This window comes from Cetorhinus maximus, chromosome 7 (assembly GCF_964194155.1).
Source record: "Cetorhinus maximus chromosome 7, sCetMax3.hap1.1, whole genome shotgun sequence".
Lineage (NCBI taxonomy): Eukaryota > Metazoa > Chordata > Chondrichthyes > Lamniformes > Cetorhinidae > Cetorhinus > Cetorhinus maximus.
This window is the reverse complement of record NC_135885.1, coordinates 124054779-124080559: the sequence shown is the minus strand read 5'-3', so window position 1 is coordinate 124080559 and position 25781 is coordinate 124054779. Positions and strand designations below refer to the sequence as shown.

The 25781-nt window shown below is 42.6% G+C and overlaps 1 protein-coding gene across 2 annotated transcripts in view; it reads right to left on the bottom strand.

Moving 5' to 3' along the window:
* Nucleotides 1–4923: 4923 nt before the first annotated feature.
* Nucleotides 4924–25781, bottom strand: part of slitrk6 (SLIT and NTRK-like family, member 6) — a 38816-nt gene continuing 17958 nt past the window's right edge. For both annotated transcript variants that reach the window (XM_078545933.1, XM_078545934.1), the window contains exon 2: nt 4924–8668. In XM_078545933.1, coding sequence (XP_078402059.1) covers nt 6088–8668 — 2581 coding nt within the window. In that variant the 3' untranslated portion in view covers nt 4924–6087. The remainder of the gene's footprint in view (nt 8669–25781) is intronic.

Sequence of the window (25781 nt, the reverse complement as noted above, 5' to 3'; positions counted from 1 at the left end):
TGGGTCCGCAATGACTGACCTCCTACAAGTCAAGCATATGAACTGTTATTCTTTTGCTTTAACACTTGCAGATATGCATTATCTTCTTTAGTTGTATCTTTCTTAAGCTTGTGGAGTATGACCTTTAGATTTTCGGGGTGAGTGTGTGAATAAATAATCTCTATTTAACCCCACAAAAGTTTGCTGCTGGTTCTTTAAAAGTGACCACATACTAAAGGGGGCTTAGAAACACACAAATCTGCCTCTCCAAAACAACCACACTGATTGTGTACAGTAAGGGAAGGAAATTTGGGGTTTCAGTTTATTTCTCCTTCCCTGTCCGTAACAGTATAATCTGAATATAATTCTCGCTTTTTAAAAATCCCTTCATTGTAACTATGCCCTTTCATTCCTAGTGTTATCTTAGCAAATCAATATTACACTCTTTCCATGATTTAAATATCATCTCCTCATTTTCATATCCAATATTCCTAAATATAAAACCCAAAATATAATTTGCCTATTTTAAAACTTCATCCACTTACAATGCTACTTTTAAAGAGCTGTTGTTTTATATTTATTCTCAGGTTATGGGCGTCACAGCATTTATTCCCTATTCCTAGCTGTTTTGCCAATGTGTGGTGAGCCTTGTTTTCTTAAATACCATTGAATGTGTTGCTAGATCACTTCAGAGAGTGGCTATCATTCACATAGGTTTGGGACCTGGGTTTACTATAGATCAGAATAGCCAGGATCCTTCCCTAAAGGACATTGGTGGACTAGAAGGACTTTCTTTTTTAGATATATGACAATCCAAAAGCTTCATGAAAATTTATTTATTTCCAGATTTTTGTAAAACTGAATTCAACTGAAAGATTCTGTGCCTCTAGGTCTTGTTCCTTTTCCAATGACAATTTTACTTGTTGACAGGACATGGACATTGCTGACAAAGCCAGCATTAATTGACCACCCTTATTTACTCTTGAGAATGTGGTGATGGGAGATTTTCTTGAAGTATTGCAGTTCATATGGTGAAAATACCCCTACACTTCTGTTAGGTAGGAAATACCAGGATTTTAGCCTAGCTACAAGTGAATGGAGATTTACATCAAGTCAGGATGGTGAGTAATTTGGAGAGAAATTTGGAAGTGATGGTGTTCCCATGCACCTGTTGCCCTCTGTTTCTAGATGGTGGAGCACCATGGTTTTGGAGGTTAAATTCCATTTGTCATATATAAAATCACTCTCCTGACTTCTTTATTCCCCTTCCCTTTCTCCAGGTCTAAGCCTAATATAGTCATCAACATTTAAACTCCTCCATATGTCTTGTCCCACTAGCAGCTTAGGCCTGCTAGAATGGAAACATATTTGGGTACAAGCAAGTGATCTGGAATCCTCAATGTTGACTCTGGACCTAATGATGTTGCATGGCTTCAGATCAAACAAGGTCAGGGGAACCTCCAGCTGGCCACCACTTGCCTTGCACTTGATGAATCAGTACCCTTCCATTTGGAACACCCTTGAGAGAAAGCATTGAGGGAAACATAAACACAACAAGGGCTCTGAGCGGGAGGTTTCCACATCCACCACCAAGAGTAGCTTAGCAATATCACTATTGACCAAGCTGAGGCATATAAGTACTAAACTCGATCTGCACCAAGTGATAAGGGAACCAACATGAAGGAATCTCATTCTCACCAATCTAACTGTTGTAGGCATGTCTGTCACTGATAGTACTAGTACATTCTCTGTTGTGTATTAGGTATTGTCTGTTGTTAAATGAATAGATCTAGTAACAATCAGTTGGCATTCAGAGAATACTGTGGGCTATCAGCATCATAATTGTACACCTCATCAATTTGTAACCTTATAACCCAATGTATCCCTTACTGCACTATCTCCATCAAACCAGGATACCAAGGTTCGATGGAGAATGTAGAAGGGCGAATCTTCATTTTTTATGCTTCTGCTTATTATATGGCCGTTCATTTGAAGTTTGTGAACATTCCTATCACAAATTGTCTGTCGTGTTTGCTTATATCACAATAGTTACTGTCCTTCAACATTAATTCATTTGTTATAAGGTACTTTTAAACAACCTGAAAAGATGAAATATGTTACAAATGCAACTTTCTTTTTCTTGGACTTTGTATTTAGCTTAATCTCCTTAATCATCCATGGAACTATGACCTTTGATGGAACTTTTTTCATTCCTGGTTACAATGTCTTCAATCCATGTCCTATCCAATTAAACTTAAATGCATGCTACATTTGACTTGCTATTTTATGTACCAACTTCGTTGTTCAGTTCTTCTGGGCTAGATCCCTTTTATTCTGGTATAACTCATTATTTTTCATTTCATTTCAACACCTTGTCTATTTTATTTGAGACAGTGATAATGCCCTTAGCAATCAGACCTGAATAATGGGCATCAAGCAATTAAAAGGGAGCTTTTCATTCCCAGCATACGCACCTTGCTGAACAGTAAATCATTTCTCATATGCTCCTGGTATAATGCAGGGGCACCAAAGTATAAAATCTCCCTCATAAGTTTATATATTAAGATTATATACAATATATTACATTTTGCCTTTAACTGTTTCACAAATCCTAGTTTTGAAGACTGGTGGCAGGTCACAACAAGAATAACTTTAACTCCCCTATCTGGTGTAAATGAGATGGTTGCAGCTCAAAAATGCCTTTTGGTCACTTGCTGGCCCAATGATGCTGCAGTTGCCACCATCTTAGGTACTGTTACGGAGAAGAGGGGGCCAATTTAAACAGCATTAATTTCTCCTCTCACTACCTGTCTGTAAACAGAGAGGTGTTTTTGATTTTTTTCCCACTCTTTATAAGTGGTGGTGTATTTCCCAACCCCTTGGCTTTGGTGCAATTTAATTTTCTAGTAATAACCCCAGAGCAAGCTTGAGATTGGATGAACTCAAAGGGTTAGTTTATTTGCACAAACAAAACACAGGAGGGTCGCACAGCGCCTCCACACTCAGACAGTAAAGGGAGGGATAGAGAAAAGAAGGATTTACAGTACAGAAACCACAGAGAAAATAAATATTGGTTCATGTGTGTTCTAGAGTCCAGAATCAAAGTCCAATGAGGTATTCCTTCACAGAGGTTGGTGGTCTGAAAACCAATGCTGTATGATTCATTTTTCCATTGGTGTTGACTTCCCATGATGAGATAGACACGCAGAGATGGATCAGTCTTGTAAGTGATGGTACAAAATTTCCAGCAGAAGCAGTGTAGATTGGGCCAGGTGTTTAACCTGGGTAGAGCTCCATTTCTGTGAGGCTGACAGTTAGATGGTAAACAGCAAACTGAGTTTTGCAGTTCAGCAAGGCAATATTACTGATTCCACAAGCCAGAGGCCCATGTCACATGACTTCCACCTCTCCGCACTGTCTTTGACAAAGGTTGGGTATCCCTTGTCTAGGTCCCCAAGATTGTTAAATGTTTTAACCATTAAGAATTGAAAGGAAGGTTGTGGGACTCTTTATCTTTGCAGATGAGTAGACTACTGTAGGCCAGCCTGGGTTATGAAATGCAGATGTTTTTTTTATAACTCTCTTTGAATTTGGCCTGTGCAGTTCACAGGAGGTCATTAGTGGCTCCCCAGAGATAACGACGTGTGAGTCTCCTGATAGGGCCAAGCAACTCCTTTTGTTCGGGGGTCACAGAGTTAGATTCAGCCATTTTAAGGATCTTTGTTCCGTCTTTTTTTAATTTTAGAAATGGCCATGAGGATATCTATATATATTTTATAAAAATATATAGTGTGAAGTCTTAGTCCCTCGCAGTATGGTTCTAAGCTGGGTGGCTGGATTGCCTGCCTGTTTCACTTAGATCCACTGCTGGGCCATTAGTTGATGCCTGCATTTGACTGGCAGCATGTAAACGAGGCCTCGGCCTCTAAATAGCTCGGTCATCTCTGCAGCAAGAATAGTTGCGAACAGTGGGTGCTGGCCTGTTCTCTACCTTTATCTATGATTAGCCCTAACATGTTTAATTAATCCTTTCATTTGTCTACCGTCAGGAGGAATTCTGTTCTAGTAAAGTGAAACAGTTTTGCAATGGTAAAACTAGAAAATGTGTATGTTTAAATGATTATACTTTCTTTCTCAACAAAGATCTGTATAGTGTCAGTGACTGACTCCTTCAAGTCTTTTCATTTGAAACTCAATAGACCATGAAATATTACACAACATATCCCATCATGTAATCTTCTATTCACACAGAGAACAGGATCACACAAGTGTGATGACTGGATACCTAAGGTTTGTTAGCCCAGTGATAGCTGATGGTAATCTTGAAATTCTTTGATCAGAATTCTTCCTTTTCTGTAACACTTGTAATACATTTTCCAATACAGCTCGCACCTCATATAGCAGATGTGTTTGTATAATGTGATTTGGCCATTGTATACGGTGGATGGGTAAAGTTGACTCCTACTCAGCTTCAATCCCTTTTCTCCCCACCAACATCTTCTGGTTGTTGACGCTGCTAAAAACTATGCTGATGGAATCTGTCTGCTCCCGTAATTGATTACAATGCAAAAAGCTGATTGAAGCTGCTTGAATACCTAACTTTGCCTGAAATCAGTGGAGCAAGCACTGAAATTAATGCCCTGATATGGGTGGCTTATCTATGATAAGTTTGGTCAGTGCAAATGGTGGGGACTGTAGACCAAAGACATGTTGGACATCACTTTCAAGCTCCTCACGCTCTGGCTGATGTAACTGAGCCCGAATTGCAGTGGAAATCCTGCTTGCGCAGGTAAATATGGTTCCTGCCTCACCAACGTTGCATCCATTGAGCAGGTGCGGTGCTGAAGGAATTCCTGGTTTGTCTATACAGACATGAATAGCAGGAATATGACTGGATCCATACCAGGAGCAAGGCAGAAGGGAAAGACACGGTGAAAGGAGAGCTTATTTTATCCTGACTTTATTTCAACTAAAATTTCAGTGCGCATACTTTATTATTTTTTTACAAGAAAGGCACCCCTGATTTATTTGCAAAACTGTACAGAATAAATAGTTTACAGGAATCTTACATTTTTGTAACTGAAAAAATAGCTTGCAGAGTCCTATATTGTATTTGAAACAAATCGTATCCTTCAGCATTTTGGTCTTTGTGTGCTTTTTTACCCTACGTGTGTCAGCATTAAAACTTAGAGTGATTTAAAAATTTACAAATAAAAAGCACATTTTTTTTGTTTTAATTTCTCTTTAAAATAAAAAGCAGTGAATGGAGTCCCAGGATTAGAGGAACTGGGAATGCCTAATGACATAACTGACACAAAAAGAGAAACGTCACAAAGAGAACATGACACAGTCTAAATACAGTGCGCAGCCACCTCTATGTCTGCTTCTTACAGTAGTTATTTCAGACTTGGCAGATTTGCAAGTACAAACTGTAGTCTACAATGTAAAACAAAATCCAGCAGCATCAGAAGATTGGATTGTCAGAAGTCATGTAACATACCCCCATATCAGACAACAAAATCTTAACAGAAGATTGTAAGAGTATACACGTTAACTAAAGTAAAAATAAGCAAGGTCACTCATTTACATTGACCAAATAAATCAGAATTTGTTTAGTTACATGCAATTATTACTGTTGTTTTGGGGATCACGTTCCACGATTTCATCCATTTTTCCATGAAAACTGCAAACCAGTACCCTTGAAAATAAGGCTCCCAGTAAATGTGCATACAAGCAGTAATCACACCTTCAGGTACCCTCTTTTAACCACCATTGGCTCACATGACAACATTTTTAGGTTATATTAATAGGATTGTCTTTACGACTACAAAATGATCGTCCTGACGCTTTATAAAGCTTTGTGCTTGACTACTGCACAGTCTATGCTGTGAAACAAATGCTGTTGGCAGTTACTGTACCTGTATCTGCATTCTCAATGGCTGTTCCCAATGGTTTGTCTATCGATCCCTGAGTTTAATAAGGATTACTGCTGTAGTGTATGTAGAAAAAGAGGATCATCTGAAAAGGCACTAATGTCTCAGTATAGCAAATGAGCTCATTTATCACAATGTCACAGCCAAGATAAAAATGTTAATGTCCTTCCAGAAGTCATGGTTGGTTTAATGCTGTCTGTTGTTCCAGTACCTCTAGGTAGTCAGGCTCAGTTTGTAGCTTTGCTTTCAGCTCAAAATACTCATTTTTTGTCTCTTCCACTACAACCTTTTTAGGTCTTGAATACATGATCGCTTCCATCAGTTTCAGCTCTTCATGCCGAGATGGGTAGCGAACATCGAGTTCTGATTGCAGCGGTGGGATATTTTTCTTCAGGTATTCAGCGATCCCAATTTGCTGTAGCTCCCTTTCTTTCTCAAGGATATTCCTGTACATTGAACCAGGATCCCGGAGGGGCATAAACTCTGGGGCCTGCTCTATTACACTGAATTTGGAGCCTGTGATCAAAGAATCCTTTTCTCTCATCATGTGACCCCTGTAAATCATTTTTGGTTCATTTCCATCTTTGCTTTCGTTGTCCAGCTCTACATCTCTTATGTTATAAGGACGGCTTCTGCACACTGGACCTATTGCATTAATTGTGTGCTGCTCATATATATTTCCATCTGGTCTTTCTTCAGTATGGTGTGTCCTCTTATGTCCATATACGCTATATTGAACGTGCAATGGACTGCAATCCTGTACTGGAGTAGTTTTTTGTTTTTTCTTTGATCTCCTCCGACGATGGAGAACAAGGACCACTATTCCAGCTGCACTGAATACAACCAATATGAATACCACCAACATGCTAAGAATCAAAACAGAAAGTGGCACTGTGTCCATGATAGAATTTAGGAGGCTGGAAGCTGTACTACTGGCTGCTGTGGCCGGGCTGATATTATTGGGCTGTGTCGGTGCGACCGGGTTGTTTATTAATCCAGGACATATCAATTCATTGTTTAGCATTTGCAAATCTTTCTTGGCAAACTTCTCAGGGGACTCACACATAATCTCACTCACAGTTACATTTTTGTTGAGCTTTTCCATCCATTGCTTCAAGCTGACCAAGTCACAAGTGCAATCCCATGGGTTGTCTTCTAGATCAATTTGAACTAGGAATTCAAGTTGATCTATTACATTGCTTACAGGGAGATGCATAAAATGGTTATGTTTAAGATTTAACCGTAAGAGTGGAATGCCAGAAAATATATGTGGAGGCAAACTATGAAGGAGGTTATTGTTCAAATATAAGACCTTGAGCTGTGGTAGGACGCTGAACGTCCCTGGTAATATCTCTTTGATTATATTGTGTTCCAGATACAAGTATTGGAGGCAATGGAGCCCAATGAACATTTCTTTTGTTAATCTTACAATACTGTTCCCATTCAAATACATCTTGTGGAGATTAGTGAGGTTTGCAAAAGCACCATCCTCAATTACTGTTATTCTGTTGTTTCCTAAATGGAGTAAATCCAGGGTGCCATAATCTAGGAGGTCATATTTTGTCACAGCTTGGATAATGTTGTCAGTCAAATAAAGCTTTATTGGATTTGGTGGGCTGGGCACAAGGTCTGATAAACTCTTAATGTTTCTTTCTTGACATTTCATTACTTGTCCTACATTTGGTTGTGTGCTGCAATGACAAGTTGTTGTGCAGGGTGATTCTGGATATTTTCTAGGCTCTGTTATAGGAATTTTACCATCATCCTGTCCATCAGGTTGTGGAATATATGGATCCCTTTTAGGTTCTTTAATAACTGATTTATTTGCACTGTGAATGTTGATATGAGTATTATCAGCAACTGGAGTTGCCGCCAAATGAATTGAATTTACGGGTTCTTCAAAGTCAGTACCAGATCCAGTTGGGCAAATCTCAGTAATGGGTGTTTTGGTTAAAACTTTACCTTTCAGTCTAAACGGGTGTACACAGACAACATCACCAATATTAGATTGGGGAGGCATGTTTTCCAGCCAGGATCTGAGTGGTAATAAATCACAATCGCATCTCCATAAGTTATCCTCCAGCTGAAGCTCCATTATTCTACCAATATGCTCCAGCAGACCGACATAAGGAAGTGAATCTAAAAGATTTCCTCGAAGGTCCAGATGTGTCAGGGGCACAAACCGGAAGATGTTGGTGGGGAGAAAAGGGATTACATTGTCATTCAGGATCAGCACTTTTAACCGGTGAAGCTTGCTGAACGCGCCAGGCTCAATAACGTGGATTAGATTATTGTCTGCTTGAAGGAATTCCAAATTGTCCAGTCCTCGAAACGTGCCCTCTCGCAGCACTTCCAAGTAGTTGCCATTTATATGCAAGCGTTTCAGAGAACTAAGGCCAGTGAAAATTCCAGCTTCCAAGTCTAGCAAATTATTTTTGCCCAGGTGTAGGGACAGAGCATTCTTGAAGTTGATAAAGCCGTTGCGATGTAATACGGTCACAAAGTTTTCTTGTAGGTTAAGATTGTAGGTAGACGTTTGAGGCGGTTTTATTTGAGCTATTTCGGTAATGTCCTTGTTTTGACAGTTTATGTGTAGCAAACCGTCTCTTTCCTCACAGGAGCAAAGACTTTCACACACTTCCTTATCTGAAGGATCTGCCTTCTGGGAATTGATTAGAACTAAGACTGCACTTAGAAGAAGGATCCAGGTCAACATTTTCTCAGAATTGAAGCCCATCAAATTTTCACGGTAGCATCTGTGAAAAAAAAACACAATTTTTGACATATTGCGACTACTGTATATTTAAAGGAACATAAAATATGTTTCGGATTTCATCCCGAAAATAAAATTTTTAGTAGAGACTTAAGTTATGATAAACAGGATCATGTTTCTGACGGTGTTTGAATTGCAAATTAAGAGGTTGTGCCAAGCAGTTTTCTGCTTCTATACAGACACTCATATGAAGTGCAATCCTGGAGTAAGTGGTCAACTGACTCAACACAGAGAAACACTGGAGTTGTGGACTCACACCACTTATGTTATCATCATATGGAACGTAACTCCAGTGCATTGCTACCTAAAGCAATGAATTTTCTCATAGGAATAACAAAAAAAAGATAAATCAGAGCACCTTCTAAATGATGCAAAATGAGAAGAGACTTGGGGGTCCATGTGCATAGATCATTAGATCATAAAAATGTCTTGGGCAGGTACAGATATTAATCAAAAATGAAATGCTAAATTTTATATGTGGAGTATTATTATAGAAAGGGATAGAAGTTATGTTAGAACTACACAATTTTAGACACAACTAGGGCAATATTCAGTTCTGGGCATTCAATGCCAAGAAGAATATACAGGCCTTGGGTGGGCCAATAGGGCAGAATTTTTCGCTGAGTGGGTGGGCGTGCGCCCAACCCACTCAAGCGTAAAATGACGCGTGATGATATTGGGCAAGCGTCCCGATGTCATTGCGCACTCGCGTGATATTTCGGTCGGCGGGCGGGCCCAGGAATCGGCAGCACGCCTGCCGACAATTAAAAAGCCTATTAAGGCCAGTAAACTCCCAATTAAATGTTTTTTTTTGCTGCTTGTCCAACCATACGGCTGGCGGGCAGGCAAAAAGACCAAGCGGCCCTGCACCTTTTAGGAAACCTCATCCAAGGGCAGGATGAGGTTTCCAACAGCAATTAAAAATTTTAACATTTCATTAAGAACATGTCCCTGTTCATGCCACATGAGGGGACATTTTTTTTAACAATTTTAAAATTCTTTATTTTTAATTCTTAACCTCGTCATCTCCCTGAGGCAGCTCTGTGCCTCATGGAGCTTTCCCAGTGCGCACCTGTGCGCATGTGCGAAGTTGTGCACACGCCCTCCTCCCCCTCTACGCAGGCAGCGCTGGCCGGTGTGTTTCGTGCTGGGCGGGCCTTAGTTGGCCTGCCAGCGTGAAAACGCGTACAGCCCAATCGCGGGCAGTGGTCGGCTTCCCAACCGCTCCCGCCCATCCCCGTCAAGCCCCCCTCGACGAGGAAAAAATCCTGGCCATGGATTCCTGGATGTTTACAGCACAGTAGGAGGCCATTTAGCCCATCGTGTGCACGCTGGTCAACAAAGATCTGACTACACTAATCCCATTCTCCAGCGCTTGGCCCATAGCCCTGGAGGCTATGGCAACACAAGTGAATATCTAAATGCTTCTTAAATGTTATGAGAGTTTCTGACTCAACTACCCTTTCAGGCAGTGAGTTCCAGGCTCCCACCGCCATCTGGGTGAAAAATTTCTCCTCAACTCTCCTCTTAGTCTTCTACCTCTTACCTTAAATCTATGCCCCCTGGTTATTGACCCTTCTACTAATGGAAAAAGTGCCTTCTATCCACCCTATCTATGCCCCTCACAACCTTATACACCTCTATCAAGTCTCCTCTCAACCTTTGCTGCTCCAAGGAAAACAACCCCAGCCTATCCAATCTTTCCTCATAGCTCAGGCCCTCCAGCCCAAGCAACATCCTGGTAAATCTCCTCTGCATCTCTCCAGTGCAACCACATCCTTCCTATAATGTGGTGACCAGAACTGCATACAGCACTCCAGTTGTGGCCTAACCAGCATTTCATACAGTTCCAGCATAACCCCCCTTGATATCCAGGGTTCTTCGGACTTGGTCCATCACTTTGTCTTTATGGGAACATATTTGCCCTGTACTCTCACTATTTCCTCCTTGAATGCTCTGACACAGTTTTATCTGCAAGTAGCTGCTCCCAGTCCACTTGGGCCAAATCGTATTTCATCTTCATAAAATTAGCCTACTGATACGCCTTCCACCTGCCCAGGCTTATTTCCGAATATTAGATCCAGAACTGCCTCCTCCCTTGTCAGGCTTTCTACGTCCTGGCCAAAAAATTGTTTCCGCCCAAATGTGATAACCAATATGCTCTGGAAACCTGCATTTTTTTTTAAAAAAGCATAAATTTGCCAGAATGATATCTGGACTCCAAGGGGGAGATTACACAAATTAAGGTTGGTATTGCCTGGAATTTGGAAGGATAAGGGGTAATGTGATCAAAGTTATCAGGATGTTATGGGGAACAGATAGGATATATAGAGAGAAACTATTTTTACTTGTGGGACTCGAAGGCTACAAATTAGTAGTCTACAAATTAGAGCCAGACCTTTCAGTGGTAAAGTTAGGAAACACTATCACACATAAAGGCCGGATTAGCAGATGGGAGGCAGTGGGGGCGGGGCATGAAGTTGGATGCCATGCCATTTGCACCATTTCTGGCACCTTCCTGGCTGCCCCATGCTGCAAATTTACCAGCCGTGGGCGAGGGGTCAGAAGACCCGCCCACCCATTGGTCTCTTAAGAGCTTCCTCCTACTGCTGTAGGGATTTAACCCACGATGGGAGAGGCCTTACCATGAGCACAGTCGGCACTTTCACTGCTCGGGACAGTGGCCTGGCAGAGGGGGGTGTACCCAGTGGAGCCCCCCCACCTCCCCTGCCAACCCCAGGTCTTTCAAGCCTTGTGTTTCCTCTTCACCTCTGCCCTGTCCACCCCAGACCACATCATCTACCTTAACCCACCCCACCCCCACTTCGATGGGACCAAACTGTCAGGCCCCGCCAAAAACCCCCAGGAATTACTGTGAAGTCTGGCTCCATTGCTGATCGCCATTGGGCACTGGGTGCAGTGCTAGCAGTGGCCACTGGTCCCGGTGATGCTGCTGGGTCCGGACAGCAGCTGAACATTTGATTGGCCGACGGCTCTCGGAAGCAGGGCTTCCTCTTCAGATGAGGGTGAAAGGCCTGCATCAAGCCAATTAACGGTCTGACAGCTGTTAAATGGCTGCCAGGCAAACCAACCCAGTGGGCTTAGGTTTGTCCCTGACTTTTACGCTGGCGTGTGGGGGGTCTTGACGTGAACATAAAATCCCAGCCCAAAAGGTGGTAGAAGCTTAAAACTCTCTTTCACAAATTACAGTTAAAATTAAAATAATTGTTCATTTTAAATCTCAGACTGAGAGGCTGGGATTTTCCAGTCCCTCACGATGCTGGGATCTTCCGCTCCTGCCAATGTGAATGGAGATTTCAATGGCTCACTGGCCCCGTTGCCAGGGAACTCGCCATGGTGGGGCTGGAAAATTCCTGCCATAGGTTTTATAACCTGAAGTATTAAGGGACGTGGGGTAAAGGATTAAGTCATAGATCAGTTATCATCTCATTGAATGGCAGAAGGAGGTTGAGGGGCAAAATGGTCCACTCCTGTTCCTATATTCCTATATTTCTATGTTTACTGTCAAGTTGGGTGTAAAATGTGCAATGGTATCGCTTGAATCTTCTGGACCGATTAAGCCGTTAATTTTAAAGTTTGGACAATGTGGATGCTGCAAGTTCACTGTCTAAACATTTAAAATGTCACTTCCTGGAGAGGGATTACATGCTTACAAGCAAATAGGCAACAGGAATCTCTCCTTAACAGCATAACTGAAGTTTCAGCAAGCAAGTATGAACAGAGCACTTAGACATCAAGCAGCAGTTTGAATATGCCCTTAGCATCAGAACAGGCACTCTGACAAACCTATAAGCTCCAATATCCTTCATTTCAATTATTTAAGGGTGAATTTTCATCATTGACTTTCCCAGTTCAGGTCTTTGCACGCTGGGAGCAAAGATTGGGCATTCAAGTGTGATCCTAGGACTTTCTAAACCATTTACTTTTAATCGGCTGAAAATCATGGCCAGGCAAGTAGTTTAGGGCTAAACTGCTTAATGGATAGAAAACTGCTTGTTGTGCGTTCATAATTCCCTTGGTGAGCTCTATGAAAACATAAAGCTTTGCACTGGGAAGCACTAAAGGTAAAAATTTATCCTTTACTGCTTATCTTCAAGCTGCTTATTATGATGTCACCTTTTTAGTCACAGTTTTCACCAATTACGTAGATGTGAAAAGAGTAATGTATTTGCTGTGCTTTGCCTTTTAGATGTTCATAATGGTGGGTGGGGGGTAGGGAGTAGACACAAGCAATCCCTTTCCATCATTTAATAAACAGATAAACACCAATATTGCCTGAATAGGAAAGAAATTCAGGTAGACAGGATCACAGGCCCATAGGATGTCTGTCCAATTTCCTACTCTTTAAATAGATAGGATTATGATCTTTCACAGCAATATGACCATCCCTATCCAATGTTCCAGTATGTGCTGCGCCCCTATTGGGCCCAGGCATACAAACAGCAAAATCCAGTTTGTCATCTGCATGTCACACTTCACAGATACCGATGTGTGACCAGTTGACCTGATGGGCTCAAGTTAGATGTCCAACATCACAATAGTTTATTTTGTTCAGTAAACCGAAGGCTACACTTTTGTTCCCAGCAGGGAGATGTGTTTGCAGGATCACATTCTGGGCAGCATAGAATAGTTCATCCATTAAAATTACTAAATGGAAAAATCACAGCTTGAGAGCTACATTTCCCATGGTGTGCTCGCTGCAAGCACAGCTCCCCACTTGGAGCGTGGAATTGGACATCAGCTTCTATTATGTTTCCCTTGTCAATTGTTACTTGAATTGTTTTAAAGCTTCAGACTAGATTGCAGGCAAACATTTTAAAATTAATCAAATTTAGTCTCTGTAAGTGATGCATGTATTTTTTATACATGGCATTTTTAGATTCTTGGTGTAAATTAGCATGCAGTCAAGAACTGAACCCTTTGTAATGCATTTAGGGTTGCGCATAACATAAATATATAATACGCTTCTGTATCAAAATTAGGCAATACAAACAAATGTGAAGCTAGGAAGCTGTATGTTTTGGGGATTTTTGCCATATTGTAAATGGCTATGAATTGGGAAGCCGCAATAAACGCAAAATGCTGCAGATGCTGGAAATTTGAAATAAAAACAGAAAATGCGGGAAATACTCAGTAGGTCAGGCAGCATCTTTGGAGATAAACAGTTAACATTTCAGGTCGAACACCCTTCATCATTTATTAATGAATTAGGAAGCATTGTGGGACTGGTGGTCTTGAGCATAGTGAAAGATTTTCACCTTGTTCCATAATGATCACCCTTTACAATGAATTCTGCACCACACTGCAGGCTGATACAAAATGAAAAGCTAATGTTCAGCTCTAAACTGATTATAACATTTAAATTTATTCAAATTCAACCAAATTAGGACACTTATGGTTCATTTTGCATTTGGACTGTTTCATTTTTTATACGTGTGAGGTTTCCCAATGGTAGTTTATCTCCAGTTAGAAAAGGTGCCGAATGTATATGCAGTTGGATACATCTTATGTATGTGTATGAGTCTCAAATTTAACTCTCTCCACACATCTGGTTGTGGTTGATGTAGTTAAAATATCAGGGTCAGGCAACCCAACTCCATCCCTATCCCACACCTGCTCCTATAAATTTTAAAGTGTAGAAATAAAGTCCTGGGCAAGACTCCCACAAAAAGGAGGCCAAACTAATATCCCAAAGTCAGGGCTTGATGTTATCATCAGTTGCATGAATTGAATTTAACAGTGAGTGAGGGAAAGGCTTGAGCTCTGGGATGCCTGACAGTTGATCTGAGGCAAGAGTTTCTGGCTCCCCAAGGCAAGTGACTCTTTTAAGCATTCCTTGTGGGCCAGGAGGGGCATTAGTGCTCCCTTCAGCACCTTCAAGGAAGCCTTTGGCTTCCCTAACTCCCGATTATCAGTTCCCCCTCTCCCCAGCCCTCCTGATCTCAAACCTCCCGCCAGCCCTCCAGATCACTGACCCTTCCTCAGCATCGCCCCCGTCACAGCCTGGAGCTGATGCTCATTTGGAACCATCCCCAAAGGTACCTGGCTGCAGCTTCCTGCCACTGGTGTTTGCACAGCCCAACAAACAGGCTGTCCATTTGAAAGGAGGGAGGCAGCTCTACAAGATGTAAATGAAGCCCTGCCATTAAGTTTGGTAGGGCCTCCATGTCCTCAACTTTGCTCATCCTCAGTCTTCCCATTAATATTTGACCCATGGTATTTGAATAATGACAAGCTGTGTGTTCCATTGGTTCCAACATTTCTGTGGAAGTTTGGCAACAAAAGTCCTTTTTCCCCCTCAATTGCAGATTAAAAAATCTGATCAAGCAATTTTATTTATTGAAAGAAATGAAGCAGGCATTGGGTAGATTTTCTCTTTGGTATAATACCGCAAGTGCTATTTGCCTGAACACTGTGATTTGTCAATCCTATTTCAAGTGCAGCTTGTGTTTATGCCAGGTTTTACATTGCCAGAAAATCTTAATAGCAGCACTGGAATGCATCAATGAATGCTTTAATGGTGGTGGTGGGGGTGGTGGGGATTGAGGTCAACGTGCTCCATGTGAAATTTACACCTCACTTGTTCAACACAAATCACTAACATTTATATTCCAATGTAATACACAATTTGATGCAAAAGTAACTTGCAAAAGGAAAAAAAAAAGTGTCAGAGAAAAGATACAACTGAGTTTCATTGTTATCTCCGTGTGGGCTATCTGAAAGCAAAACTTGTGCGTTGGTGTGAGCAAGAGAGGATTTTTGGACTGAAAAGGCTATGGGTTTTATTGATAATTAACATACATTTTGAGTGCGTCAGTTCCTAGCCCACCTGGTTCTTGTTTTATTTTAGTTTGAATTCTTAAATGTGCATAATTAGGTTGTCAGAACACGTCCTGCATGGATTAAGATTATTCTTGTTGGGGGTGTTAACATTATGAAAGTGAATGGAAATGGTACACTGAAATTTCACAGCTGAGCCAAAGAAGAGATAGTTTTATAGCAATCATGTGTGTGTGCCTGTGTGAGTGTCTTGTTGAAAGTACACTTACTTATTTTTAATATGCCAGTGCTTTGCATTTTTCAATACAAGTGCCAAATTTGTTTTCTTCCAGAAAATATCTGCCAGTCTCAAATGTTTACATGTCATGGAGAAAAACTTGATGATCTTCGAGTGACTTGTTCATTTATCTCAGCATATTGGCCATTCTTTCCACCATAGATCATTTTACTCCTGTTGTTGTGTTCTTCCTGTGAGTCATGGAGTCTTTAAACCACAGAAGGGGGCTATTTGACCCACTGAATTCATGCTGATTCTTTGTAGAGAAATCCAGTCAGTCCCAACCCTCCACTCTAACCCCATAAACCAACAAGTTTATTTCCCTCATGTCTATCCAACTTCTTTTAGAAATCATTTATCGTCTCCTCTTCCACCAGCCTCATCAGCAGCAGGTCAGGTCATTCCCACTCGCTGTGCAATAAAGTTCTTCCTCACATCCTCTTATATAACTTGCCCAAGGCCTTAAACCTGTGCCCCTTTGTCCTTATGCAATAAGCTAATAGGAACAGCTTTTCTTATCTATCTTATCTAAGCCTGTCATAATCTTGTACACCTCTATCAAATCTCACCTTTTTTTTATTCATTAATGGGATTAGGGCTTCGCTGGCTGGGCCAGCGTTTATTGCCCAGCCCCAGTTGCCCCTTGAGAAGGTGGTGGTGAGCTACCTTCTTGACCTGCTGCAGTCCATGTGGTGTAGGTAAACCCACAGTGCTGATAGGAAGGGAGTTCCAGGATATTGACCCAGCAACAGTGAAGGAACGGCAATATATTTCCAAATCAGGATGGCGAGTGACTTGGAAAGGAACTTCCAGGTGATGCTGTTACCATCTATCTGCTGCCCTTGTCCTTTCAGATGGTAGTAGTTGTAGGTTTGAAAGGTGCTGCCTAAGGAGCCTTGGTAGTGCATCTTGTAGATGGTACACAGTGCTGCTACTGTGCATTGCTGGTGGAGGGGATGAATGTTTGTGGATGTGCTGCCAATCAAGCAAGTTGCTTTGTCCTGGATGGTGTCAAGCTTCTTGAGTGTTGTAGGAGCTGCACTCATCCAGGCAAGTGGGAAGTATTCCATCACAATCCTGACTTGTGCCTTGTCGATGGTGGGCAAGCTTTGGGGAGTTAGGAGGTGAGTTACTTGTCACATGATTCCTAGCCTCTGACCTGCTCTTGTGGCACAGTATTTGTATGGCTAGTCCAGTTGAGTTTCTGGTCAATGGTAACCTCCAGGATGTTGACATAGGAGATTCAGTTAAGCCATTGACCATCAAGGGGCGACGGTAGGATTCTCTTTTCTTGGAGATGGTCATTGCCTGACATTTGTGTGGCGCAAATGTTACTTGCCACTTGTCAGCCCATGCTTATTATCCAGGTGTTGCAGCATTTGGACATGGGCTGCTTCAGTAACTGAGGAGTTGTATGGTGCTGAACATTGTGCAATCATCAGTGAACATCCCCACTTCTGACCTTATGATGGAAGGAAGGTCATTGATGAAGCAGCTGAAGGATACTACCCTGAGGAACTCATGCAGCGATGTCTTGGAGCTGAGAAGACAGATCTCCAACAACCACAACCATCTTCCTTTGTTCTAGATATGACTCCAACCAGCAGAGATTTTTCCCCCTGGTTCTCATTCTCATTGAGCTTTTCTGGGGCTCCTTTATACCACACTTGGTCAAATGCGGCCTTGATGTCAAGGCAGTAGCTCTCACCTCACCTCAGGAGATCAGCTTTTTGTCCATGTTTGAGCCAAGGTTGTAATGAAGTCAGGGGCTGAGTGGCCCTGGTGGAACCCAAACTGGGTGTCAGTGAGCAGGTTATTGCCAAGCGAGTGCCACTTGATAGCACTGTTGATGACCCCTTCCATTTCTTTGCTGATGATCGAGAGTAGACTGATGGGGAAGTAATTGGTTGGGTTGGATTTGTCCTGCTTTTTGTGTACAGGACATACCTGGGCAATTTTCCACAATGCCGGGTAGATGCCAGTGTTGTAGCTGTACTGGAACAGCTTGGCTAGAGGCGCAACAAGTTCTGGAGCACAAATCTCCAGTACTATTGCCAGAATATTGTCAGGGCCCATAGCCTTTGCAGTATCCAGTGCCTTCAGCCATTTCTTGATATCATGTGGAGTGAACCGAATTGGCTGGAGACTGGCATCTGTGATGCTGGGGACCTCCGGAGGAGGCCGAGATGGATCATCCACTTGGCACTTCTGGCTGAAGATTGTGGCAAATGTTTCAGCCTTATCTTTTGCACTGATGTGCTGGGCTCCTCCATCATTGTGGATGGGGATATTTGTGGAGCCTCCTCCTCCAGTGAGTTGTTTAATTGTCCACCACCATTCACGACTGGATGTGGCAGGACTTCAGAGCTTAGATCTGATCCGTTGGTTGTGGGATCGCTTATTTCTGTCTATCACTTGCTGCTTATGCTGTTTGGCAAGTAGTCCTGTGTTATAGCTTCATTAGGTTTACACCTCATTTTTAGATATGCTGGGTGCTGCTCCTGTACTCCTGTACTCCATGTCCTCCTGTACTCTTCATTGAACCAGGGTTGATCCCCTGGCTTGATGGTAATGGTAAAGTGGGGGATATGCCAGGCCATGAGGTTACAGATTGTGTTTTGAGTACAATTCTACTGCTGCTGATGGCCCACGGTGCCTCATGGATGCTCAGTCTTGAGTTGCTAGTTCTGTTCAAAATCTATCCCATTTTACATGGTGTAGTGCCACACAACACAACGGCGAGTTTCCTCAATGTGAAAGCGGGGCTTCATCTCCACAATGACCAAGCGGTGGTCACTTCTACCAATACTGTCATGGACAGATGCATCTACAGCAGGCAGGTTGGTGAGGATGAGGTCAAGCATGTTTTTCCCTCTTGTTGGTTCCCTCACCACCTGCCGCAGAGCCAACCTAGCAGCTATGTCATTTAGGACTCAGACAGCTTGGTCAGTAGTGGTACTACCGAGGCACTCTCTTGGCGATGTACACTGAAGTCTCCCCCCGCGCCCCCACCCACCATGTGTCACCCCCTACCCCCCACCCCGCGCCACCCCACCCCCCCCACCCTGCACCACCCCCTCACCCCCCCCAATCCGCGCCACCCCCCCACCACCCAGAGTACATCCTGTGCTCTTGCCACCCTCAGTGCTTCCTCCAAGTGATGTTCAACATGGAGGAGCACTGATTCATCAGCTGAGGGAGGGCAGTATGGTAATCAGCAGGAGGTTTCCTTGCCCATGTTTGACCTGATGTCATGAGGCTTCGTGGGATCCAGAGTCGATGTTGAGGACTCCTAGGGCAACTCCCTCTCGACTGTATACCACTGTGTGCCAGCTCTGCTGGGTCTGTCCTGCCAGTGGATTAGGACATACCCAGGGATGGTGATGGTGATGTCTGGGACATTATCAGTAAGGTATGTCAGGCTGTTGCTTGACTAGCCTGTGAGACAGCACTCCCAATTTTGGCACAAGCCCCCAGATGTTAGTTAGGAGGACTTTGCAGGGTTGACAGGGCTGCGTTTGCCGTTGTCCTTTCCAGTGCCTACGTTGATGCCGAGTGGCCCGTCTGGTTTCTTTCCTTTTTTGTGACTTTGTAGCAGTTTGATATAACTGAGTGGCTTGCTAGGCCATTTCAGAGGGCATTTAATAGTTAACTACATTGCTTTGGTCTGGAGCCACATGTAGGCCAGACCAGGGAAGGGTGACAGATTTCCTTCCCTACAGGGCATTAGTGAACCAGATGGGTTTTTACAATAATCGTCAATGCTTTCATGGTCATCATTAAACTTTTAATTCCAGATTTTTATTGAATTCAAATTCCACCATCTGCCATTGTGGGATTCGAACCTGGGTTCCCAGAGTATTACGCTGGCTCTCAAATTTGTTTGCTCCAGGAAGGAAAACCCTAGCTTCTCCAACCTAATGTTGTAGTTAAATTCCCTCATTCCTGGAGTTATTCTGGTAAATCTTCTCGGTACTCTCTCAAGGACTGTCATATCGTTCCTAAAGTGTGGTGACCAGAACTGAATGTGATATTCTACTGGGGCCTAACTAGAACTTTTTAAACGCTCAGGATAACTTCCCAGCTTTTGTATTCAATACTTCTATTTATAAAGTTCAAGATCCCATATGCTTTGCTAATTACTCTTGCAATATGTGCTGCCACCTTCAAAGATCTATACACATGAAGCCCCAGGTCCCTCTATCTCTGGACACTCTTTAGAATTTGGTCATTAAGCCTTTATTGCCTCTCCCTATCCTTTCTGCCAAAAATCACCTCACACTTTTCTGTATTAAATTCCATCTGCACTTGTCTGTCCCATCTGCTAGCCTATGTTATGTTGCAGTCGATTAGTATCATTCTTTCTGTCTGTTATACTTGCAAGTTTGGTATCATTGGCAAGTTTTGAATTTTTACTCTGTATTCAAACATCCAAGTAATTTATTTATATATATATATATATTTTTATATATCAAAAATGCAATGACCTTAGCCTGACCCTTGCGGAATACCACTATCTACTATCTGACCACGTCTCGCTGTTTTTTGCCTTTAAACCAAGTTTATACCCAAGGTAACCCTGACCATCCTACTCCATGAGCCTCAATTTTGTGAACAAGCCTTTTATGTGGTACCTTGTCAAACACTATCTTCACATCCATATAGAGAATATTCATTGTGTTTCCTTCAACAACCTTCTCTGTTACTTCATCTAAAAGGTGATTAGGTTAGTGAGGATCACTATTATAATGTGAAATGTTTCACACCACACCCAAATGTTAATTTATGAGGGATTCATATTTTGGAAAGATGTAAAAGCAAATGGGTTGATGTGCTGGGTGATTTTAACTTTCCCTATATTGACTGGTGATCACTTAGTGCTAGGGGTTTTGATGGTGCAGAATTTGTAAGGTGCACCCAGGAGGGCTTCCTGAGACAATATGTAGATAGTCCAACTAGGGAAGGGGCATTACTGGACCTGGTATTAGGGAATGAAACCGGCCAGGTGGTCGAAGTTTCAGTAGGGGAGCATTTTGGGAAAAGTGACCATAATTCAGTAAGTTTCAAGGTACTGGTGGATAAGGATAACAGGAGTCCTCGGGTTAAGGTGCTTAATTGGGGAAGGCTAATTATAACAGTATTAGGCAGGAACTGAGCAATCTAGACTGGAGGCGGATGTTTAAGGGCAAATCAACAACTGACTTGTGGGGGGCTTTCAAATGTCAGTTGATAAGAATTGAGGACTGGCATGTTCCTGCTAGGATGAAGGATAAGTATGTCAAGTTTCAAGAACCTTGGATAATGAAGGATATTGTGAGATTAGTCAAAAAGAAAAGGGAAGCATTCGTAAGGGCTAGAAGGCTGGGAACAGATGAAGCTTATGGAGAACATAAAGAAAGTAGGAAGAAACTTAAGCAAGGAGTCAGGAGGGCTAAAAGGGGTCATGAAAAGTCATTGAAAACCAGGATTAAGGAAAATCCCAAGGCCTTCTATACATATGTAAAAAGCAAGAGGGTAGCCAGGGAAAGGGTAGGCCCGCTCAGGGACAGAGGAGGGAATCTGTGTGTGGAGCCAGAAGAAATGGAAGAGATACTAAATGAGTACTTCTCATCAGTATTCACCAAAGAGAAGGACTTAGCGGTCGATTTGTCTAGGGAAGAGTGTGTAGATAGCCTGGATCATGTTGTGATCAAAAAAGAGGTGTTAGGCGTCCTGAAGAATATTAAGGTGGATAAGTCCCCAGGGCCAGATGGGGTCTACCCCAGAGTACTGAGGTAGTACAAGGGAGGAGATTGCTGGGGCCTTGACAGAAATCTTCGTATCCTCACTGGCTACGGGTGAGGTCTCAGAGGACTGGAGAATGGCCAATGTTGTTCCATTGTTTAAGAAGGATAGCAGGGATAATCCAGGAAATTACAGGCCGGTGAACCTTACGTCAGTGGTAGGGAAATTATTGGAGAAGATTCTTCGTGACAGGATTTACTACCATTTGGAAGCAAATGGGCGTATTTGTGAGAGGCAGCATGGTTTTGTGAAGGGGAGGTCGTGTCTCACTAACTTGATCGAGTTTTTCGAGGAAGTGACAAAGATGATCGACGATGGAAGGGCAATGGATGTTATCTACATGGATTTCAGTAAGGCCTTTGACAAGGTCCCTCATGGCAGACTGGTACAGAAGGTAAAGTCACACAGGATCAGAGGTGAGCTGACAAGATGGATACAGAATTGGCTTGGTCATAGAAGACAGAGGGTAGCAGTGGAAGGGTGCTTTTCTGAATGGAGAGCTGTGACTAGTGGTGTTCCGCAGGGATCAGTGCTGGGACTTTTGCTGTTGTAGTATACGTAAATGATTTGGAGGAAAATGTAACTGGGTTAATTAGTAAGTTTGCAGACGACACTAAGGTTGGAGGAGTTGCAGATAGTGAAGAGGATTGTCAAAGGATACAATGGGATATAGATCGGTTGAAGACTTGGGTGGAGAAATGGCAGATGGAGTTTAATCCGGACAAACGCGAGGTAATGCATTTTGGAAGGTCTAATACAGGTAGGAATTATACAGTAAGTGGCAGAACCCTTAAGTGCATCGACGGGCAGAGGGATCTGGGTGTACAGGTCCACAGGTCACTGAAAGTGGCAACGCAGATGGATAATGTAGTCAGGAAGGCATATGGCATGCTTGCCTTCATCGGCAGGGGTATTGAGTATAAAAGCTGGGAAGTCATGCTGCAGCTGTATAGAACCTTGGTTAGGCCACACTTGGAATATTGTGTGCAATTCTGGTCGCCACATTACCAGAAGGATATGGAGGTGTTGGAGAAGATGCAGAGGAGGTTTACTAGGATGCTGCCTGGTCTGGAGGTTATTAGCTATGAGGAGAGGTTGGCGAAACTCGGATTGTTCTCACTAGAGCGACGGAGATTGAGGGGCGACTTGATAGAAGCTTACAAAATTATGAGTGGCATGGACAGAGTAGATAGTCAGAAGCTTTTTCCCAGGGTGGAAGAGTCAATTACTAAAGGACATAGATTTAAAGTGAGAGGAGAAAACTCTAGAGGAGATGTGCGGGGCAAGTTTTTTAAGCAGAGGGTAGTGAGTGTCTGGAATTCGCTGCCAGAGGAGGTGGTGGAAGCAGGTACGATAGTGGTGCTTAAGAGGCAGCTTGACAAATACATGAATAGGATGGGAATAGAGGGATACGGACCCCGGAAATGCAAAATGTTTTAGTTTGACAGGCAATATGATCGGTGCAGGCTTGGAGGGCCGAAGGGCCTGTTCCTGTGCTATACTTTTCTTTGTTCTTTGTTCTTCTTTACTATTTTACTCTAAATTAGAAAGTTTCACCGTATACTTATGTTATTTAACAGACTCTACTTCAGCAAGTTTTTTATTTTTCCTAGCACAGTTTCAGGTGTTTGTCAGCTTTAACAGAATAGAAATGTGAACAGATGTCTTCTGCAGTAGTATTGATATAGAGAATATACTGTACTGGTCGCTCTGTCGGGTGTTACATGTCATCATTATGAAGACATATGTGAGGACTGCTATTGATCACAGCTCTTTTTCATCTTCACCCTCAATGCAATGCAGTGGAAGATGGAAGTGTCTGAAGTAACAGTATATGAGATCCTCTCTATATAACAGGCTATGGCACAGTAGAATCAATTAAAGGTTAACCAGATCCTTTATTGAGATTAATATAAAAACAAAATACTGTGGATGCTGGAAATCTGAAATAAAAACAGAAATTGCTGGAAATATCAGCTGGTATGGCAGCATCTATGAAGAAGAGTCATATTCGACTTGAAAGCTTAACCTTGTTTCTCTCTCCACAGAAGCTGCCAGACCTCCTGAGTATTTCCAGTACTTTCTGTTTTCATTTCTTTATTGAAGCACTTTTTTATTTACCACAGTTAGTGACAACTTCATGACAATGCCATTGTAACAAAAACTATCTTTCTTGTACTGTGACAGTTAATCGTGTTCAATGCAACATGATGATCCCACGTGAAACAAAGCAGGAATCGTTTGACAAGGCGCGTTAGAAATGATCCAAAAATACCCCAGAGACCTGTCACAGTCAAGTCTCTTCTCACTGTATTCCAGTTGTTGTTGTGCTCTCTCTGTCTGTAAGGATCACTTATAAATATGAAGTATTTTATGTCACACCCTAGTGGTGTGACTTTGTGAAGGACTCTACTATTTTACTCCAAATGAGAAAATTTGAAGTTCCACCACATAGTTACAATCTGTAGCAGATGTACTTCAGCGAGTTTTTATTCCTCCTAGCACTGTTTCAGATGTTTTGTCAGCTTTAACAGAATAGAAATGTGAACAGAGGCATAAATGTACTTGTACTTGTCGTAATAAAAAAAAGTGATAAAGGAATATTTTGACAAGATGTGGAAGACATGATCCAAAAATACTTCAGTGACGTGTCACCGCAAAATCCCCTTTCATTGTCTGATTAATATTCAGAAAAATGTAGAGTTACAGAAAGAGGTTTTAAATTATGTTTTTTTTAATGAAAACAAATGACTTTAAAAATATACTCAAACTAATAGAGAGACTTTGAACAAATACCTGAAAAAAAGGAAATAAAGAATAATGATTTTTCTCAAGTACAAAAATTCGCCTGACCTCACCTAATGGCAAATGGCCAAATTAGCAAGAAACACGAGCTACGTATTAGGGACTCGGGTGAAAATGTTTCATTAAGTTATGGAACAAAGTAACAAAGAAGACCATTGAGGAGCATAGCACTTATATGGAAGGAAGAATTGAGGATTTGGTGAAAAGCTGAGCATGTGAGGCTGTTCTCTGTATAAGCATCAAAGGCTTGTTGGATATGATAATCTTTTCCTGTTTCTAAAAAATCTTGAGCTGGATTTTCCTCTCCCCCCGCCGGTGGTTCTAAAGGTCAGGGCAGGGGTAAGGGGGGTTGCTAGGGGGAGGCATGTAAAGTCCAGGGGGTGGCCTTCCCACCACCTACCTGCTTGCTCCTGACCTGTCTGGATGTTTTACGGGAGGACATGGGGGAGGCATCAAATGACCTGCCTTCCCTTAAGCCTAGTGAGGCCCTTAAGTGGCCAATTAATGCCCGCTTAAGGGCCTCATCCTGACCCTGTCAGTACTTTACCCAGGGCATTGGTTGGCCCACGTCATTTAGCTGCACAGGCTGCTCTCGGGCAAGGACCTCTTAGGCCCACTGGAGGCATCACCGCACCCTCCCCTCAACACCAAGGGCAATCCCTCCTTTAATCTACCCCCCCGACATCTTGAACCCAACACCCTTGACCCAACTCAACCCTCTCGCCATGACATCTATCCCTGGACTTATCTGTTGCTCCAGGCTCCTCATCATTGACGATTGCCTATAGTCCCATCTGTGGCTCTCGGTAGCACTACTTGGAGTACAGAGCCACGGCTGGCAGCTCTCTGAGGTGGGACTTCCTCCTGAGAAATGGGTGGACATCTAACCTTAAAGCAATTAACATTGCTCCCAGCATTACATTGCTGCAAGGGCAACCTTGCAATCGTGGGCAGCTCTTTGCCAGGGCAGCAGGGTCCAAAGCGCCTCATAAAATCCATCCCTTTATGTTGCAACTGTCTGCTTACATCTGATTTATTTTAAATTCATCATGGGATGTGGGCATCGCTGGCTGGGCCAGCATTTATTGCCCATCCCTAATTACCCTTGAGAAGGTGATGGGAGTCTGGAACTCACTGCCTGAAAGGGTGATTGAGTCAGAAACTCTCGTAACATTTAAGAAGTATTTAGATATTCACTTGCGTTGCCATAGGTTCCTGGGCTAAGGGCCAAGTGCTGGAAAATAGGATTAGTGTAGTCAGATCTTTGTTGACTGGTGCGGACACGATAGGCCAAATGGCCTCCTTCTATGCTGCAGATGTCTATGATTAAACTGCTGCAGTCCATGTAGTGTAGATACACCCACAGTACAACATGTTCACACCTGCTTACTGGCATGTGTTTCCAATACATGAGGCAAGCCCTCCATCC